At 37.6% G+C, this 21343-nt stretch overlaps 2 protein-coding genes across 2 annotated transcripts; one reads left to right on the top strand and one right to left on the bottom strand.

Annotated features, from left to right (window-relative positions):
* Positions 1–1233: 1233 nt before the first annotated feature.
* On the top strand, positions 1234–5543 carry LOC103711762 (cinnamoyl-CoA reductase-like SNL6). The gene is made up of 5 exons (XM_008798029.5): positions 1234–1675; positions 1783–1943; positions 2923–3111; positions 4674–5008; positions 5100–5543. Exons 1-5 carry the CDS (start codon positions 1543–1545, stop codon positions 5191–5193), a joined length of 912 nt encoding a protein of 303 aa, XP_008796251.1. The 5' UTR covers positions 1234–1542; the 3' UTR covers positions 5194–5543.
* Positions 5544–7194: 1651 nt separating this feature from the next.
* On the bottom strand, positions 7195–18374 carry LOC103711763 (uncharacterized). The gene is made up of 7 exons (XM_008798030.6): positions 17987–18374; positions 17796–17897; positions 17599–17713; positions 15413–15528; positions 14315–14503; positions 12118–12260; positions 7195–7613 (listed from the first exon to the last, which is right to left on the bottom strand). The coding sequence occupies exons 1-7, from the start codon at positions 18109–18111 to the stop codon at positions 7432–7434; spliced, it is 972 nt and encodes a 323-aa protein (XP_008796252.3). The 5' UTR covers positions 18112–18374; the 3' UTR covers positions 7195–7431.
* Between the last annotated feature and the right edge of the window lie 2969 nt (positions 18375–21343).

The following is a 21343-nucleotide window of genomic DNA, read 5'->3' as shown; positions in this document are numbered from 1 at the left end:
TTTGTGTTTTTTTTTTTTTGAGTCAAATAAGTGACGCTTCTTTTCTTTCGCTGCTTTCTATAATGAAAGGCTATAAGCTAAGCTTATCAATATCATTATTAACTTTTATTCCTCTTGTGCTAGAGTGGTGAATGGATGGATAGTTATTAACTTTTTTTTTTTTTTTGGTTCTCTTCTTTCTTTAATTTTTCTCAATATTGGTTGTTGTTGTGAGGTATAAATTAAACTAGTTAAATAGGTCGGGTCGGATCACCTAGTCATTAAACAAGATAGATTCAGATTTCAAATCCTGACCTATTTAATAAATAGATCAAGTTCATATTTGAAATTTTCTTACCCAGTCCGTTTATGACTTGATCCAACTTGATTGCCACCCCTATTGGCATAAGTGTTGATTCATCACGGCCCTACATCAGTTAACAACAAGCCTGCATTCATGCCTTGCCCATATAATTTGTGGCAGCTCAAAAATGCTTTTCTAACAAGTTAGCTTAGCTGCATTCAAAAACACACGTACGCATACACAAAAATTAAAATTTTAACACAGGATCCAAAGGAAAACCACCAGTGCAACCACCAACTAGGCCCACAATATATCTCAAATAAAATATAAAATTCAGGATGCACTAAATTCGCCCAACCAAAAACTTCAACCTTCCAGATATTATCTTGTCAAATAAGTTAATAGCATGACGCTCCATATTCCGTGCCGTGCTGTTTATGAACTCTGGAAAAGAGACACTTAGCCCACCACTCATACACAAGATAAAATAATTAACTTATCAACAATGAGATGAGCTCCTATTTACGAGCACATGTCCCCACCTATTTTCTTATTTAAATTCCAAAATTCTCTCCAAACCAGATATCCAAATACATTCAAATCTAATTATAAATATGAGAATCCTTCTGGATATTTATACAGAATCAAGAAATTCAAATAATATCTTTCGACTAATCATTTGGGTAAAGTACTACGTTGCTATAAATAGTATCAGAGCGGATCCGATTTATAATCTATATAGACTATGAGATATCGTTTTATTGAGGCCGACTACAGACCAATCGTGATGTTTGTGAGTAGATTTAACTAAATTTGAACCCAATAAGGCATCAATGCTAAAAATATAAAATTTTATAAAAAAAATAAAATATATATTATTAAGCTTTTTTTTAATTTCTACTTATAACTTAAGTATTCATATTTACTCGATCCGTGGCTGAAGTGGAATTGAACACATCCGCATGGGTGGCGGGGGTAGCCGATACGCACGCTTTCCTACCAAACCACTCATCAATGTGCCCGCGTCTCTCTACCTCACCGGTGACCGGACAGCTAACAACCACCTCCCCCTACCCGTCTCTTCGCACACCCTTTGAATGCTCTCCCTCCCCATCCCTTTCCCCGCCGCCCCTCCCTCATCCCCTTTTAAATCCCAACACCACCCCTCCTAACCCTCCTCCAACCCCTCACCCTCTTCCTCTTCTCGTTCTACGCCTCTCTCAAGCTCCCAAATTAAGTTTGCAAAAGCTCTTCCAAGAATGGCACCGGAATCTTTCCAGCACGGCTCGAAGGCCGTCTGCGTCATGGACGCGTCGGGCCGCCTCGGCGTGTCGCTCGTCGAGAGGCTCCTGCAGAGAGGATACATCGTCCACGCCGCGACTTGCGATCATGGTTTTTAATTCTCTCCTCGATCCCTTTTCTAATTCTTTCGCTTCGGCTAAAGTCGATTGTTATGGTGAAACTGATCGATGGGCTTTCGATGTTAACTGGCGCTCCAGGGGATGAATTGCTTGGCTCGAAGGTGTTGTCGTGCGATAACAAGCGGCTCAAGGTGTTCCGAACGGACCCCTTCGACTACCAAAGCATCGTCGACGCCATGAAAGGATGCGCCGGCCTCTTCTACACCTTTGAGCCTCCGCAAGATCAATCTAACTATGATGTGAGTGATCCATTAGCTCGTTTAATCTTTACTTTATTGCTTCTTAAGTAGCGCTGCATTAAATTTTTGAGGAGTTCGGACGCTGAGGGAGTAGTCACGAGTTGGGCTTCTAGATGACGCGGCTGTTTTAATGTTTGGGAGGACCTTTTCGTACGTATTCATGTGAGCCATGGCCGGCCTCCAAGCATTCATTGTTACGCCAAACAGCCAAAAGAATCCAGCTCTCTCTTGACACGAAGCATCTAGCTCCATGCCAAGTGTCTCGTGCTGAACTGTTATGAGTACTGGTTTTTGTTCGCAAGGTGAAGCAGCTAATCCTGTTTATGTTATCCAATTGGTGGTTGGGGGGTGGGGGGTGGTTTAAAGAGTGTTACAACCTGGGCAGGATTTATCGGATGGTGATCAAAATCAAATGCCGACAGCTTTTTCATGACTCTTGCAGGCACCTTTAATTTGCTCTTTAACAAAGCGTAGCTTTTGCTAGTCTTGTCCTAAAACACTCGAAGGTCTTCGCTTTATAAATTATCCAACGTACAGTAGTAAATATGCTTTGCTTGGGACCGGAGGAGATCGGTCTTTTAATCATAGGCATCTCTCTAGCCCAAGTGGGGATTGGAAAGGATCCCGATTCTACTTATTTCTGCTTGGTATAAGGAATTAATGTTTTACTGGAAAAGGATGGGGGGAAATCGATGACATCAAAAAAAATGCTTGAGAGGGACAATTCATGAAAGCTGATGGAACACTCAATTATTTAGACATATTATTCAACGTTTCCGCGATTGTATGTTTCACTTTCTTTTTCCAAAGTATTACAGCCCCTTGTTAGCCGATCTCTTTTAATGGTAGTGCCAACTTTTTTTTTTTTTTTTTTTTTGGGTACATTGGCTTCTCATACCAAACGTAGATGAGTACAGCCAAGAAAGTCATACGCCACTTTCAATTAGAAGGAGACTCTAGATTTGTATGTGATATGCAGGAATTCATGGTGGAGGAGGAGGTGAGAGCAGCACACAATGTGTTGGAAGCCTGCGCTCAAACGGAGACCATAGAACGGGTGGTGTTCACATCATCTGTGACTGCAGTTGTATGGAAAGAGAATCGCAAATTAGCTGCAGACTTTGATGAGAGGGATTGGAGCGAGCCTAATTTCTGTCGAAAATTCAAGGTATGATGTCAGTTTACCGATCTTCCATTCTGCCCTTCTAATGTTATTCTAATATCAAAAAGAAAGATAAGGAATCTCTTATTGGTGCAAACTCATGGAAGCCATAATAAGGACTTGGACTTATTAGCAGGTGGTATAGATGGATTGATGAGATTTAAATACTATTCAAACCCAAAGATTTGCACTTCCATTTGTCTTGTTAGTATGTCTGAGGTTAACTCCCATTTGTCTTGTCTCTTATGAAAAATGAGAAGCTTATGTTCAACTTTATATCCAATCTTTTGTAAGAGAGAACAAAAAAGTTTATATAGGCGGCCAGGTTTTGACTTACAGTTTAATATATGAACTAAGCATTCTACAATGATCAATTTCCTTGCTACCTTTCTATGTTAAAATATCTCCTTGCGTAACATAGGTGTTACAAATTAGTTTACCTAAAACCACCAGTAAGGGACTACTAAGGTACTGATGGTTTATGGACTCTTTTTTAGCAGTTTAAATAATGAATTAAATTAATTGGGATCTTCGAGAAGCCTCTTTCCTTAATAACTTATTGGACAAGGAAGGGAAACACCCTCTGTTGTTCAACTAGCAGGTAATATTCCAAAATCTAGGAACGAAAAGTACTCGCTAACCATTGAAACCTCCTAAATTTCTAGAGTGAAATATTAGTTAAATGCAAATGCCTCTATCTCTACTTGAACCTCATATTTGAAGACTGCCCGGCTTCTTGGACAATTGACCTGCTCAATGTTCAAAGTTGGCTCCTGTTTTTTTTTTGTTTGGGACTGGAGAAAGATTCATCAGACCAACTTAAAATATTCTTTACGACCATGACATCTATAGGCGGTTCATAGTCGCCCTCAATGCAAGCACAAAACGACACCAAATGGATATATGAAAAATAAACACCTTCATCTACACACCAATAATTTCTAAAGAATCAGTATTAGCATCCAAAAACTTTTCCTTAGCCCACCATTTTTATAACCCTCTAAACAAGCACCAACTCTAATATTATAAGATTAATTCCTGCTTTCAAGTTAGTGAAGCATGTTATGCTTTCAATAGGCCTGCAAGACCTTTGCTTCGTCCCAATTCTGGAGTCCAGCTTCTCAAAAACTGTTGTGTTGGGCCACACTTGCAAAGCTGTCTCATTATTTATTCATAAATTTTAATGGCTTAAAAATAATTTTAAAAAAAAATCTCAATTTTTAGCTAATAGGAAAGTAGTTTCTTTTATGTTCGTCATGATTTTTTCCAATAAAATATAAAAAATTTATTTTTATAGAATTTTTTTATTTTTCTTATTTGAAAACTTCAAACAGACAAAACATCGTTCTTTATTTCCTACCATACTTTTCTCTCTTATTTTCGTCCAATATTCCCTATAGAGTATTTCTCTACAGGGATACGTTAGTCCAATTTGAAGATTTTCAAAAATTTAATTGTAGTTACTAATAGTTTGTTTTAGTAATAAAAAAATTGAATTAATAATTTATATGTTATAACTAAATATGTGGGACCGCATCACGGTGGCTTTTATGATTTTTTGACGGCAGCTGTGGCACGGGCTGGCGAAGACGCTAGCGGAGAAGACGGCGTGGGCGCTGGCGATGGACCGGGGCGTGGACATGGTGTCGGTCAACGCCGGGCTGATGGTGGGCCCGGACACATCGTTGACCAGCCCCCACCTCAAGGGCGCCCCGGAGATGTACGAGGACGGCGTCCTGGTCACCGTCGACGTCAACTTACTCGCCGACGCCCACATCGCCGTCTTCGAGACCCCCTCCGCCTACGGCCGCTACCTCTGCTTCAACCGCGCCGTCTGTCGCCCCGACGACGCCGTCAAGCTCGCCCAGTTGCTTTCCCCCTCTTCGCCCTGCACTTCCCCGAGGTATTTGCCCCTTTCACTGGTACTTTCGTAACCAAGCACAGAAGGTTGACTATTTTTTGCTAAAACTTATCGTAATTCTATTTGTCTGCAGTGACGAGTTGAGGGTGATCCAGCAGCGGATCCAGAACAAGAAGCTGAACAAGTTGATGGTGGAAGTCGCCGCAGGGAGGCAGGTGGACGGATAGGAGCCGTATACTAGAGTTGGGATCGATTACTAATAGATGGCCATTTAATAATAGATGGAGACATCACGTTAATAGGTTCTTCCGTCACTATTGCTATCGATGGTTAAAGAAAAGGAAGTGTGGTGCAGTATAAGGTTGATTTGATTGGATAAACGGTGCAATATTGGAAATGGCCGAGGAGATGGCTGCCTGTATTTAGTGGCGTGTGAGAAAGGTTGAGCCAAGTGGCTTGTTTCTTTGATTCCTTTTTTTTCAGGAAAAAAAAAAAAACATGATTGTTGGTACGAAATGAATCAGAGGCAGGCTTGGACGGAACAAATGAGAATGGCTGGAAATTTTTCCTTTTGTGACTTGTCTTTGTTCGATTAATTTTTACGATTATCATGTATCATATGATTGCGAAATTTAACCAAACTTGACTAGAAACAATTTGCCACTCATTTAATTATTTTGTCCGCAGTTCCAAGAACTCTGTGGTTGTAAGGCTAGCCATCTGAAAAAGACTTTCATTTTGGAGGACCGAAGCCCTAAGAGGAATCAAGCGTGGAGTAGGCTCATAATCGTAAATATGGAAATAGCGGAGCCCGACTCGCGGCAGTTTCCTTCATCTGGTCACGAGCATGGTCTAGATGGTCTATTGTGCCCAAATTATGAAAAATTATTTGCAAGTGCTGAAATGGTCAAGATAAAAAAAAAAAAAAAAGACTAAGGAAATCATAATGGTCAAGTGATTCTTAAGTTGATAACCACCTTGAGGAGCGTAGAAAAGTATTTAACTCCATATCTACCCGCACGGTATACACAAATTAGCGGCCAGAACCAGCTAGAGGAATAAAAATCATGTAAATATAGACTCTTAAAAAAACCCAAAAAATATAGAAAAAAAATATTTGATACACACCTTAAAGAACTAGCTTCTTATTTTAGTACTCATCTTAAAAATATATATATATAATGAGCTTCTTATTTTATCATTTTTGTAGTACTTGTTTTAAAGAAGAAATCTAAAAACTATAGGCTCAGTCCCATGATTTAAAAAAACCAAAAAAAAAGATCACTTGCGGCATCTTTTTTTTCCTCATTTTCTAAAACATACTTTTTACCGATATATATGCATGATAAAGTAATACACACCAAGCAAATTGATCATCTAGCAAGTCAATATACATATTTGAGTAGATCGATATATAACTTCTAAAATATATATACATTAGTACACAATACATGGCTAGATGATACATACCTAACAAATTAGTCATTTAATAACCCAATACGCTCCTTCAGATAAATTGATACATAGTTTCTAAAATATCATATTCACTAATATACACTGTATGATCGATAATACACGCTCAACTTTTTGATATATACTGCAAGCTTATTTAATACGCAACCAGTAGTGATTCAATAAACAACTCCAGATAAATTGATATATAGTTTTCCGAACATGTTTTTTTATCAATACACATTACATAGTCAAGCTATACATACTAAGCAAATTAGTCATTTAACAAACTAATACACATTTCTAGGTAAATCGATACATAGCTTTAAGAACATGGTGTACATTAATATTGGTCCACTAGCTTTATCTAACATAAGAATTATAAAAGAAAAAATCTCTTGAATGAGATAAACAACTTGATAAGAAAAAAAATAGATGAAGAGGCTTAACGAAAAAAAAAATCTCTCTTCATGGATGATTTTTCTTAACACATGTAATTTGCTTTTTTTTATTTATTATGAAATTAACGTACTCCATCCATAGAAGTTCCGTCCCCAGCTGGCAATTTTTGTTCACTAAAGAGTATTTAACTCCATCCCTACCTCACGCTCAAGATCGGCACTAGCACTATGAAGAGAGTCATTTCTTTATCCATAATGACCACATCACACGAACACTGGATCCCCTACGATTAATACAATTATTGTGAACAGTAGTAGTAGTAGTTCAAATTTTTTGTGTTAGCTTCACATATTAAGGACACGAGAAAAAGATTATTTCAAAATATGCGCTTTACAAGAGCGAAAATATTATAGGCACAATATTGGTCTTTTTCACAATAACATCTCGCCCAATCCGGTCAATGACTTATTCTTTACAAGAACATCTTGCACAATATTATAGGCACATTTTTTTTGAACTGCTTCAATTCTGAGGATATACGTATACAGAAACAACCGAAAACTGGGGGTTCTTCAATCCAGCACTCTTTGCCGCCTAAAATTTCACTGTTACTAGACGCTAAGTGTCAAAGAGACAGCACTTGAAAGCTTGAACTTCCGAGGTTTTTTGGAGTTCAATGGCTGAAACAAAAACTCGGTATTTGGCTTCACCGCAACCTCATCCCATTCTGAAGCTGAAGCCCCTTCACTCCGATAATCACGGCGTGAATACAAGAGCTCGATTCTTGATCTACCTGCATTCATATTGCAATATAACTTAAAGATGGTAAAAGCAACAATAATACTAGTCCACAATTCTCCACTAAACCTACTATTAAAATTTGATAACTGTTCTCTATATTTAAATTTGTGATTTGATGATTAGCACATTGACATGAATAATATGCGATTCTTCTAATGAAATACTCTAGTAACGCTATCTTTACAGGCACTTCAACTCATCTCAAGGGTTAAGGTTGTGGTTGGATCATCATTCCTTGATACAGTTATTTATGACATATACAAACTTCTTGTTGAATGTCATGAAATGATTGAGGGTGCCAACTAGCTTAGTATAAAATCACTGGGTGTGGATACTGTTAACTAGGTTCGAATGCCACCTTCACCCAATTTTGGCCACGCTTGCTCTTGTCCTTCTTGCAAGAAGAAGAAGATGAAAAAGGGGGCAGCAGGGGAAGGGTGGAGAGAGAGGAAGTGCGAGAGGAGAGGGAGTCATGAAGTGAAAGTACCTACAGACGTAAACTTAACCATCCTTATCCATTCAATCTAGAAGACAACATATCATAATTTATGATCCATGGTGATATTAAAATTATTTGCTTAAACGTTATATTTGCTTAATGCGAAAGTACCTACAGAAGTAAACTTAACCATCCTTATCCATTCAATCTAGAAGACAACATATCATAATTTATGATCCATGGTGATATTAAAATTATGACCAATGTAAGAAGGTAAGAGCATTTTCCACAAATAGTTTTCACTAAATTTAATTTACACCATTTGGACTTGTCCCTAAAAGACCAAAATGGAGGCTCTCTTTTTGCTTAAACAAAAGATCGCAAAATACAGAAAAAGAGAAAAGTCTACATATGCTCTTTATTAATTTAGAGAAAGCTTATGATAGGGTACTAAGTGGACTTTAGGAAGGAAGGACATACATAAACGGTATATTAAAATAATTGAGAGCATGTATGTTGAGGTATTAAAAAGTGTTTGTGATACAAGTTTTCTTCCGGTCACAATAGGCTTATATCAAGGATTGATGCTAAGCTTATATCTTTTTGTATTAATTATGGATGAACTCATATCTAATATTCAAGAAAATGTACCATGATGTATGTTATTTGCGGATGATTTAGTATTAATTGGTGAAAATAAAACTAGATTAAATACTAAATGGAATCATGAAAAAAAAATTAGAGGACAAAGGCTTAAAAATTAGTAGAACAAAGATAAAGTACATGAAATACAAATTTAATGAGAATGAAATGAACATGTAATATCAATTAAGATTGATGGATAAGAGATATACAGAGTGACCAAATTCGTTATTTAGGATTTAATAGACAAAGTAATGGAGAGATAGATGAAAATATATGTAATAGAGTTGGAGTTAGTTGGGTAAAATATAGATGTACCCCAATATTATATGATAGGTGCATTCCTCGAATGCTTAAGTGAGAATTTTATAGAACAACAATAAGACTTGCAATGTTGTATGGCTAAGAGTGATAGAAATGAGAAAATCAAAATAGATGTGTAGTCAAACTAGAAAAATAGATTAAGAAATGAATATATTAAAGGAGTTATAGGAGTTGCACATATTAAGGACAAAGAAATAGAAAATAGATCAAGATAGTATGGACATACAACTCAACTCAACTAAGTTGTAATCCTAAACTAGTCGGGGCGGGCTACATAAATCCTTTTCCTTATTCCGCGAGAGGTTCTTACTTTGTGTTGAAGGTTGTGAGAAAAGAAGAGGAAGACCTAAATTAAAATGGCTGGAGTTTGCAAGGAATGATATGAAGAGACCTAGAATAATAACCAAGATGGCTTTAGATAGGAAAACTTGGCAAATGAAGAACCATAAAACCGATCCTAAATAGTTCAAAAAAAAAGTTGGATGACTATGATTTTATGTTACATGCTTGTAAGAAAGTTTTGTGTGATGCCACATCAAACTCTTTTCAGCTGCACACTACTATTTAATTCAAGGATGCAAATTAACACCATTGAAACATAATAATAATTTCATATACCTTCTGCTTGTGAGGTAACCATTCGTCAAACCATTGAAAACTTAAGGTGTTAAAGGTGAGGCTAAAAGTATCAAATATCATCACAATTCTTGTCAAAGGCATGCATAGACTCTTTTCAGCTGTGCACTACTATTCAACACAAGGATGCAAATTAACACCATCGAAACATAATAAAAATTTCATATACCTAGTCTTCTGCTTGTGAAGTAACCATTCTCCAAACCTTTGAAAACTTAACGTGTTAAAGGCGAGGCTCAAAGTATCAGATATCATCACAATTCTGGTCAAAGAATACATGCTATGCGTGCCTTGTAAAGTTATGTCAAAGCTAGACATGCAGTGAAAGAAGAGGTAAAGAAGATTGCGGAAAGTTGTACAACCTAGTCACAATTCCATTTTCCTAGTATTCGACCTGTGAAGGCAACATTTCCTCTAAGGTGTTAAAAGACAAAGGCTTAAAGTTTACAATATTATTGTAATTTAGCCAAAGGGCTGCATGGTATACATACCCTACAACATCCAGCCAAGGATAAACATGCACCGAAAGAAAGGATTAAACAACATTGCAGAAATACGCATCACAAAAAGATTAAGATGTGCTAGGATTCCCATATTATTCTCAGTTCTCCAACATGTTTTATAACTAACATAATTAAAATACTATCTTGCACACCGTTAAAGACACTTGTTGACTGCTGCTTAAAATGCATTAAATACCATCAACTTAGCCTAACACACAAACTGACATGAGATATTATTTACTGTAATAGAAAGTAAGGATGCTTTGGAGATAGAAAATAATACATGAAATTTAATTAAATGATATATTTGATGTAGTTGTTGAGTGACCAATTGACCCCAAAAGCTTGAGCTGATAGGAAAAGGGTCAACAATGTATATCACAATGTATATCAGGCTTGACATACCCTAGCGTGTGACCCGGACCATGCACGTGGAGGGATGTTAATGACTGAAATGAGTTAAGACAATAACAAGGATAACTAAATAAATAATTAGCATGGAGAGGATTTAAATTGATGACCTCCAGCAAATCTGAGCTTTGATAGCATATTTAGCAATCAATTGAACCCAAAAGCTTAAACTGAAAAAGAAAGGATCAACAATATATCAGGATTAACACTAGGCCCATGAGAATAGCCTTGTTCAGCTCTGGATACCAAAGCCCCATGATAGGCCCAAGCAAGTTAAACATTAAATGTTAACCAACTTCTAAAGCCAGCCTAGCAACAACCGTTGGGCCTTGAGGTAGCTTTCTTTAGAAGTGACCTAGTTAAGTGTTCAGTGCAAAGTTCTCATTATATAGACCAAAAGCTATTAACCAAATAAACCCATATTATCCTAATGTTGTGTACTTTTCAAAAATTAAATCATGTTTGTCTCTAAAATCAAATTGCACTAGGAAAATGAAGCATGTCATGGGGGGCACAATAGCTCCAGATCCTCTAGGTATGCTAGAAGTACCCAAAGGACAACCTATCATGAAAGGCCATTGGATGACTTAGGTAAAATGAGATCCATTAACAGTGACAACCCACAGGTTGCAATAAGTTTTTGCACACATTTCTACCATCATTTCATCATGATTTTCTAATTGACATGTAATACTATATATGTCTGTGGTTTGCCCTCCCATGTATCTGATGATCAGTCAAATCCAATATCCCATGGATACTGATGATTCTTATGGTCAACAGTTACAAAACCTTATGCCTAGTATATGCTTAATAGATATGCATAGCCTAAACCAGCTATGTCTGTTGCTATCATGAAGTAAGGGTTGCTGTACTTAATAGATGGTAGTTCTACATGTTCAGTTACAGAACTAGTGATATTAAGAAATTCCCACAATACTGATGAGTGCACGGACTATGTATTCTTTATGAGAAACATATTCATACCTCCAACTATGAATTTAAAGATTGTCTGTATTGATAACTTGTATAATAGTTTCATACCATGAGCACATGTTGAATATCAATTAGTAAAGGTTGTGACAATAATTAATGACACTGGATTTCTCTGTATAAGTTTAAAATTAACTTTATATGTAACACATTATACATTATATCAAGTAGTTAATATTGGTGTGAGTTAAAAGGAAATTAAACAAGAAATTGTATCCTTTGGAAAATATATGAATATGCTTGTGGGAGTGCATTTGAACTGACATGAGTACAACATTGATGTGCGCATTGCTGGGTCCTGTTTGGCATGGGGAAGGTACACAATGTTTTAAATTTTTTTTTCATAACAGGCAGAAATGCCAACAATTTCTAGTGAATGACTTATTCTTACTGCTGTTTTTTTTTTTTTGCATGTTATGTATGCCTGATTTTTGAGACCAAAGAATTTAGATTATGCTTGTCAATTATGGTCACATATGCCTCCTAACTGCCTGATAATCTAGTTCTTTATATAAATATAATGGCATGAAAGATCGTTGAGAAATTACCAAACCCTAACATTGATGGCTTTTGGATGATGAATCGGCTAACTTTTGATCTCTTCAAATTTCTCAAAGCTTGCATGTCATCTTGATTTCCTTTAAATTCAATGAACTCGCCAAGAATGTTTCTGTCACCTTTAAGTTTTAAGCTGCACAATACATGGAATACAATCTAATTAATTTGTTTCCTCCATACATGGCATTGGCAGATAGAAATAACCAGATGTATATGGAGTTAAGCTATATGCCAACAGGAAGAGAAATGAAACTAAGATGAGACATTTAAAATTTCCAAATGCTCAAAACAAATGAAGACATCAGATACAAATGCACCTGCAGTAGCACATTTAATACATACATGGACTATCTTCCCATACAAATATATAAGTAAATCAATAATAATGAACAATAAATTAAGTAATTATGACCAGACGTCCATTTGGAAAGTACAACAAATAAAATATTTTGATGCTTGCCATTCCTCAAAACATATTAGTCTCTAAGATAATGTCAAGTCCCACTGTTATTTTTCACTGATTAATATTTTTTTGGTGAGGAAATGACATAAATTTATTTGATCGATCACATAACAAGGACTTCTAGAACCAAAAAAAAAGAAAGAAAGAATAGTTGAACAATCTCTGATGGCTAAATACATTGATGACTTGTGGGGACTTTGTTGTCAGATACAATTAAGTTATAAAATAAGATTGAATCAGATTGGGAATAAAGCAAGAGATCCTATATGTCTTGTTCTTTGTAAGCAATTCTACAATAAGTTTCATAGATATGATTTCTCTTTGGTCGCAAAATTTGCTGAGCAAGAAAGATATAAAGCTTTCATATTTTAAAGCCTGAAATCTCATGAGATGAGGTGAGATATCTGAGAATGTTCGAGAAGAATAAGCTATAAATAACTATAGAGTTATCAAAACCTCTAAGTAAAGAAATTTGAGTACAAGATTCCTAATTAGGTTAAAAATTTGCCCGTTTTACTGTAACTGACTTCTTTACCTAGATGAAAGATGCACAGGAAACTGTCTTTCTGAGTACGATGATGCCGGCCATCTAAAAAGGAAAAAAATCTACTACAATTGATCTTTAGTTATAAACATTTTGTCACATCTTAACTTATTTCAGTATTAGCATAGACGGAAAAATTCCTACAACAAGCTCATTGCATTTTCAGTCAGGGGCTTGGAGCATTGGACATATTGTGGCTGTGGGTTCAAGGTTTTGAAAACCCAAATCAATAAGTCTTGCAATATATATTTCTAGGGGTTCTATTATTGTAGTTCACCATGTTCTTAAGAGTGAAATAATAAATAATCAATTTACTTCATAGTACTAATCTCAACTTCGAATTTCGTTATAGATTTACTACAATGTGGAGTAAGTTCTCAAGAAAAAGAACAATCCAGCCCTTACTAACATTCAATCCAACCCCTTTTCTTAAGAAGATGGGTACCTAATGGCTGGACCACTAAGCTAGTGACAACGATACATGGGTATGAAGTAATTTTAAGTAAATCACTGTCGTTTCTATGTGAAGCACATCTAAAACGATCATGTATCTCGTGTTCATTTAGTTAATCAGTTTTTCTGGATATCTTATGCAAATCAGGGTGGGCTGTTATCAGTGAAATCAGTTGCTGTTTCCACTACCTAAAGCCCTCATCTTTGACAATGATCAAATTGGCAGACCCAAATCCTTTCTGTCTCAACAGTTTAAATTGATATGTTCCAATCTGCACACATTCATAAATTCCTAACATTCATAGATTAACATAAATACTGCAGGCACACTTTTTTATGCAACCTTTATGCGCTGGCATGCTAGTATGAGAGAAGCAGCAGTCTCCAAAGCAAAGTGGTTTCCAGACTTTGACCATTTCTTCTAATCACATGGTGTCCTGTCAGCACATTAAGGAACTGTGCGTGGGCAGGATCTCTCATTACAAATAGATGCAGTCAGAGGAATTGAAGAAGTAACAGCACATTGACACACTGACATAGATTCTAATGCTCAAATGTGAAATATAACTATTAAATATAACAATTAAAACAGATAATTAGCTAGAATGCATCAATCCAAGAGAAAAGCAGAATAAGCATCACGATACCCAGCAAAATGCATCTCCAAGCTCCTTTTACAACATTAACAGAAATAGAAAATGGATCAGGCATGTCATTAGGAACATACCAATCCCACATTGGTGATGTACTGAGAATAAAACTAAGTTTCTGATATGACCCATCCTGCATTTCACCCTTGCTTCCATGAAATGCATCTTTAATCCAGCTGGTAACTCCACCTTTCCATTCTGGCTTGAGCTCTCTCCATTTGTCAAAAGAAATAACCTCCGGTTGAAAAGCAATAGAATAGGTAGGCCTACAGAATTAACATAACACGAAGCATGAGCTTGAGTAAATTAAAGGATAATATATAAGGGCAACTATTAACTTATAATTGACTTAAGAATGGAGAAAATGTATAGCCAAGTAAATTTATTTAATTTTTATACCTAATTCTCTCAGTTCTAAGTCATACAACCATACATTATTGAGAAGCTATAAACCTAAGCAGCTTGGTCACCAAGCACACATACAATTCAAGAGTTCAACCGCACTCCACACCCCCTCCCGCAACCCAAAAAAATCAAAGCTCTAAAAGACCCAATTACCAAAAAATTACAACTGTGTACATCAAATCATATCCATATCATAAGCATTCAATATCACACCAACCCTAGCAGGGTCTTTAAAACATTTTTTTACCCACATCTCATGGTTCCCCCGAAAGACACAAAACTGGTCAAACTTTGCAATATAAAATAACAGTTAAAGTTAACAGATTGGAACTTGCAAGACAAAAACTCTAAACTAGATTTGGGTTTAAAAAAGATGCCTGAACAATTAAAGTGCAGAGAAAGGGGCAACCTTGCACATATATGCAATAATACACTTCTGTAATATTTGTAAAGGTTATAAGGGGAATGCTTAAATACATTTGTTAATGGTCATTTTGACCTGATAAATTGAGAACATCTAGTCAATAAAAGCTCATTAGAATAGAAAAGTATGCGCTGCAGAGTGTGCACATAAAACCATAGGTTGTTACACTAGTTTTGAATATTTGGGCACCATATGACATAAAAAAATGTTTCTTCATGAAGCATATCATGTAAAAAATTCCAGCTCCACTCAAATGGCAGAACCATTTAAAAAGATACATGTGGAAAAGAGAAATTACACATGTGATGCCATAACAATAATAGTGCTGATACATGTTCATCCACACCTGCAGTTTGGATTTGGCAGCACTATTCTGCCAATTATGTGCCCCTTGGGCAAAGGTACCCCCCTTTGTTCCAAGTACAATTGAAGAATTCCAACTTGTCTGCTGATTTCAAGCATCTGAAATACAGAGTTATTTTAGACTGAATCAACAAGAGCGTAAAAGAAAGCTTAATCAAAGAACAGTAATTCGTATTCTAATTTCCAACACCTGAAAGACTTACAAACATGTAAAATCAGCCATGACCATGTGAAGCATGCAAGATTCTTACCATTTCAATAATTTTGTTTCATATCATCGGAAACTAAAATATTACAATGTTTAGGGAGTAATATAGAAGTTGGAAAAGCATCAGGAAAAAAAACAAGAATGTTGCAAACATTTTGATTCTTCTTCAATTCTTGGCATTAAAAGAAGCTAAGAAATGGCAAATATTGCTTTTCAAGGTTTGAGGTTTATCAGTTTTAGATCCAAACAAATATAACTTATTCGTTCCATTGATTAAAAGGCCTGAAAATTTCATAAAGGCTATTTTGTTTATCTGGTGATTTTTTTTAATTCGGTTAGTTACTTGGTAATTTTTGTAAGCAAAAAATACAAGGATGAAAGAAATAAATAGAAATAATTGATATATTGCTAACCGTACAAAGGTTGTTCAATTAAGTATGGTTGCAATAAAGCTTGATCTAGATGTATTTCAAAAGCAATTGAAATTTAGTCGACCAGAGACTTTGCAGTAGCTGCGCTACCTTAGATAGGTGCCATTTATCTGATAAGAGAGACAAAATGGTAAAGCTGAAGATGCCGTTTAACGTAGATGGTTGATTATAGGTTGGTAGTCCTTCATAGTAAGAATCTCAAACTATGAAATAGTTCCTTATAATTATGTGAGTTAAAAAGGTTGAAAAGCATCTGAGATGGTAATGGCATTTTCAACAAATATCTGAGAAGGAACCAGCAAGGATAGAGCTTAGTTTTATAAAAAAGGTTAGAAGAAAGGACAGGACGAGTTGAGATGATATCGATGGAACTTGTGCAAAAGGAGTTGTGAATAGTTCATGCAGATGGAGAATGATGCATTTTAATGAATGAATGGCAAAGGAGTATCAGGTAGTGGATTATGATAGTTGGGACAAGGATGGTCATGGACTACGAAGTTATTCTTACTATTTTTTTTATTCATTGCACTTGGATTTTGCAATTATGAGGGGAATGGAAATGTAATTATTCATCTGTTGCCTCAAGGTCCGCCGTACCGGTACCGGTCGGCGTACCGGTGGCCGTCCGGACCGGTACGGTACCGGTCCGGACCGGTACGGTACCGGTCCGGTCCGGTCCGTACCGGCCGGTACCGGTGGTTTCAAAAACCACAGCGCGCGGCGCTGTGGTTCTAAAAAAAAAAAAAAAAATCGTACCGGTGCGAATCGGCCGGTTCGCACCGGTACGGGCTCCGAACAGGCCGGTACGGGCCCGAACCGGCCGGTACGCACCCGTACCGGCCGGTTCGGATAAAAAACCGGAAAATACCGTTTTTTATCCGTTCCGGTACCGGTCTAGGACCGGACCGGTACGTACCGGCCCGTACCGGCCGGTACGTACCGGCCCGTACCGGCCGGTACGGGCCGGTACGGCATTCCATGTGTTGCCTTGTCATCCATCCCCACTCTAAAGTTTAGAGATGTTCTACCAATAACCATGCAACATAGTGTACAACTTAAAAGCCTCTTCAACTATCGCCAAGAATTCGTTGGCTGGTCTGTTACCAATCAGTTCTCAAATGTATATACCATATATTCTTTTCAAAAAAAAATAAAAGGCATATACCACAGAGATTTGTTTCCAGCTTTATATACTGCCATCACATGCAGCCAGCAACCTTATGACTGTCGTCGACATAGATGTAGAAAATGCTTTCAATAGAGTTGTACAATTATATGAATAGAGTTAATTTCTACTAGCGAAGCAAGTGCAAGGGAAAAAGTGAGAGCGAATATGGATATCCTCCAGTAGCTCTAAATTCCAAAATAATACGCATTGAAATCTTCACCTCGTCACATGACACTTGAAGTATCCATTCATATTTCAATTGAAGTTTGTTGCATAACTCTTGTAAAATCTAACAGAATTAGCCATAAGAATCAAATAACTACAACAGATGAGGTAAAAATTCAAGAACACGTAACACGTACAGGATCCGGATGGGTTTCCGGCTTATGTTTCTCGTCACCGGTACAAACCCAGCTCCCATCCTTTCCAACCTCCACGAACCCAAAAAAGTTCCTCACTGCCACCACCATCACTTCCCTGCAACCATAAAATTAGTCTCTTTCCTCCCTCCACCAAAGAAATTACAAGTTATAAATTGCAATAAAGAGCAAGAACTAGCCTTTTGGTGACAAGAACTACATCAATATGCTGCCGGACGCCGGTGTCAGGATCGGGAATTCGAAGCCCAACGAATGTCTTCCCACCATAAAGCCTCTCCAACCTGGGAGAAATAAATGATCAAATGAGCTATGCAGCTATTTTAGGGTTAGGGTTTCGAAGGGGGGGGGCGAGCGATAGGGATTTGGGGACCTTTTGGCGACGGCGAAGCTCGCGTCGGAGTCGGAGCTATCGACGTCCTGGACGGCGTCGTCGCCGTAGAAGACTCGCCGGAGAAGCTTGTAAACGACCAGACCGCAGACGATCTCCACCCACATGGCGATCGCCGACTCTCCCTACAGATCTTTTTGGATTCCGGTTCGATCGTTTAATGATGCCGGGGAGTGGGAAGTGAATCTCGGAGACGAGCAACCGAACAAATTATTTTGGTTGCGAGAAAATATTGGAACAAGTGAGATCAGCCCTGACGTAGCGAGGAAGATTAGGGGCCGAGACTTGCTCAAGACTTAAGAGGGAAGAAAGCGAAGCGAGAGTGCTTGGGCCTTGTCCAAGAAGATAGAAAGGCCCGCATCCGAACCGCGTCCGAGCACCGGGCTAGCGCTGCAACTTACAATAATTTGAAAATAATTATAATATTATCAATTGAAATAATTTTAGTAATTATAATATTTTTTTATTAAGTAACTTTCGTGCACTCAATAGTCACCTCAAATATGTCTAAGAATAGAAAATATCAAATTTAATTAGACCCGTCCGAAGCTCGGCTAAAAATAAATATAGCTTAGACCTGAGATTTGGCCTATAATCGGCTCTGATGGGCCCTTCGTAGTGTAAATATTGTACCCTCAGCGGCCCAAAAAAACAGATTAAGACTTAAAGATATGCATTGAGATACTGAGCAAGTGTATATAAAATATATATATTTTTAATTTCGATTTATATTTGAATTTAATAATTATCTTATTTGAATACTTATGAAGATGAGAATGATGATGGTATTTAGAGGCTGAAGCGGTAGTATAGCTTGCAATGTTAGTTTGGATTGACGGATTCCTCCAAAGAGAGGTGATGTTTGATGTTGCTGTTGGTGTTGAATGTGGCCTCTAAAAATGTAATTTATTGGAGCTGGAAATTCATCAAGAAGATTTTAGGGGAGTCTTTTTGATAAAATTTTAGTTAGAAAGATTTTTTTTTTTTTTTGGCTGGAGCTATGAATGTGATTGATTTGTTCCATCAAGGTGACCAAGTTATTACAAAATTTATTTAGGATGCATATGACGATACAATTTCAATTACCAGAAGACCACAACCGACTCCAACTAGGTTTCAGGAGCCTATCTAATCAAGCACCTAAATTTGGATACTGTTGCTGGAAACGGGACCCGGGGGCGACTGGTCCACTGGGAAGGAGGAGCTCCGACGAGAACTGGCGGGCGGCGATCCGTCGGCGGGCGGCATCCTCTGGAAAATCTGCAAAAAAGTCGGTAGCCGGGGTTTCCGGCGCCGGCCCTCCGATGCTTAAGTCAGAGGGGGCTAATGTGTGGAGGAGGAGAGAGGAGGAAGAAATATTTTGCCGGGGTTTCAGAGTCCAACCCCCTCTAGGATGGAGGGGTCCCCTTTTTATAGAAGGGTGTTGGGTTACCTGTGATGTGATGGGGCGAGGTTGCCGTACGGCTTAGCACGTCGCATGAGTTGGTGCACGATCAGGTGAATTAATATCTTGATGTCGGAGGTGAGGCCGGGATTAGAGAGTTGTCACGGCTGACCAGAAGCAGCCGAGCTGATTTGCCGTGGAGGACTGAAGATCCATAGATAATAGGAGCCACGTGCATTAATTGTGGAGTAAGCCGAAGATATGCATTAATTGTTGAGTGAGCCGGAGATATGTATTAATTGTTGAGTGAGCCGAAGATATGCATTAATTGTTGAGTAAGCGGGAGGTTTGCAGAGACCATGCGCATTAAATGCTGGGGGCGGTGGCAGGGTATGGCCCCTGACCGGACTTTAGAAGGATGCGACCATGGTAGGTGAACGGCGAGGTCGGACTTTCGAGGTCAAGAGCTCTGAAGTCAGACGTCTGGTCAGGCATCCGAGGTCGGTCGCCTGGTCGGGTGTCCGAGGTCGAGCGATTCCGAGGTCGTGGGCCGTTAGTGCGCGCACGTGCTTAGGGGGTGACTTACATTCCCCCAACAGATACTATATAAGCTTTCCTGGTTCCATAAAACCCTTAACCTGTTCTACTTTGAGTTGGGCATCAATCCACTGTCTGAAAAACTGGCTGTCCTTGATGTAACTCTATAACATCGAGCAATGATACAATTTGCTGCTACAAATTTTGTGACATGTCAGTCATTTGGATGTGAGATTTATCAAAGAATTTCTGAGACCATAAGACCATACTGCGTTCGAAAACGCATAAAAGAAACAAATTTGCTACTCAGATTGCCTTTTCTGTCCCCTTGCTTCCACTAGGATCCTAATCCTCATGAAAAATTAAAGAAAATGAAGTGTATATTTGGTCTTTAAGGTTTTCACATTAAAGAAGTAGAAGGGATTGTGGGTGTGGGCTGTGAATGGAAGCAGGCTGGCAGGGCCCAAGGGGCCGTGAATACTTACTGGGCTGATTGTTTTTGGGCCACACTGACATTGTTTTGTATACATGTATGAGACCAACAACAAGAGCTCTTTTTGTATGAATTTTTTAGACCCCCGGTTAGGAGGAGGCGAGGAGGTTAATGGAACGAAGGTCTATGGATTGCTACAACCGCCAGAAGACTTGGGCAGCAAGCGAGCATCTTAAACCAATGGTTAATTTGATGCAAGTGTGACAGACCTATCAAATTATATTAGCTTATTCTAGAGAGTCCATATGCCTGGTCCATTTGGCAGTGCAAGCCAAGAAGTTAAAGTTTAGCCAAATAATATTCTTAAATATTTGATAATTGGTATACATTTATAAATACGGAATATGTCTTTCATTTTTTTTTTTACACCATTATTTATAATTCATTCATGTATTTTTTAGAAATTAGTCGTAATTAAATAAAACAAAAGAAAAGTTGTATAAATCTGTACAAAGTCATGTAATAGAGAATGAATAGAGAGAACTATGAATCGAGTTGTCTAAGTTATTTATCTTTGAATCTGGTGATGAATTTCTCAGGATATCTTCTATTTTCTTCTTTTCTACATCATTTTTTCTTTCTTTTTTGCTTAATCCCTACTATTTCTGATATTATGATATTGATTATTTCTCCACACATGCACTTGATTCTTCTCCAAAATAAATAAATAAAATAATTTATCTTGGTTTTAAAAAAATTGGCAACAAAATCTAGGGGTGCTCGACATTTGTTTCAAAGTCAAGTAGCACGCCCCACCGGGCATAGCTAAAGTAGTTAGGGTTTCGAGTCCCATCAAGGTGCTTTGTGATTGGCATTTTGAACCTAATGAGCTTGATGTCGAGGCTTGTAACTTGTGAGTAATTTGCATTGAGGCTAGGCTTGGTGGTTGCAAAACCTATGAATTAGCAATACATTTTCGATTCAA

The sequence above is a fragment of the Phoenix dactylifera genome, chromosome 3, assembly GCF_051530095.1.
Source record: "Phoenix dactylifera cultivar Ajwa chromosome 3, Ajwa_hap1_PhDact_Kaust_v1.1, whole genome shotgun sequence".
Lineage (NCBI taxonomy): Eukaryota > Viridiplantae > Streptophyta > Magnoliopsida > Arecales > Arecaceae > Phoenix > Phoenix dactylifera.
This window is presented reverse-complemented; position numbering and strand designations above follow the sequence as displayed.

Bases quoted from the DNA above. Each gene is read 5' to 3' on its own strand.
- LOC103711762 (XM_008798029.5), top strand. From the start codon at position 1,543: ATGGCACCGGAATCTTTCCAGCACGGCTCGAAGGCCGTCTGCGTCATG. The intron at 1,944-2,922 runs GTGAGTGATCCA...TGTGATATGCAG, and splicing joins AAGATCAATCTAACTATGAT to GAATTCATGGTGGAGGAGGA. The intron at 3,112-4,673 runs GTATGATGTCAG...TTTTGACGGCAG, and splicing joins ATTTCTGTCGAAAATTCAAG to CTGTGGCACGGGCTGGCGAA.
- LOC103711763 (XM_008798030.6), bottom strand. From the start codon at position 18,111: ATGTGGGTGGAGATCGTCTGCGGTCTGGTCGTTTACAAGCTTCTCCGG. The intron at 17,898-17,986 runs GTCCCCAAATCC...TATTTCTCCCAG, and splicing joins AGCTTCGCCGTCGCCAAAAG to GTTGGAGAGGCTTTATGGTG. The intron at 17,714-17,795 runs GCTAGTTCTTGC...TTATGGTTGCAG, and splicing joins GTAGTTCTTGTCACCAAAAG to GGAAGTGATGGTGGTGGCAG.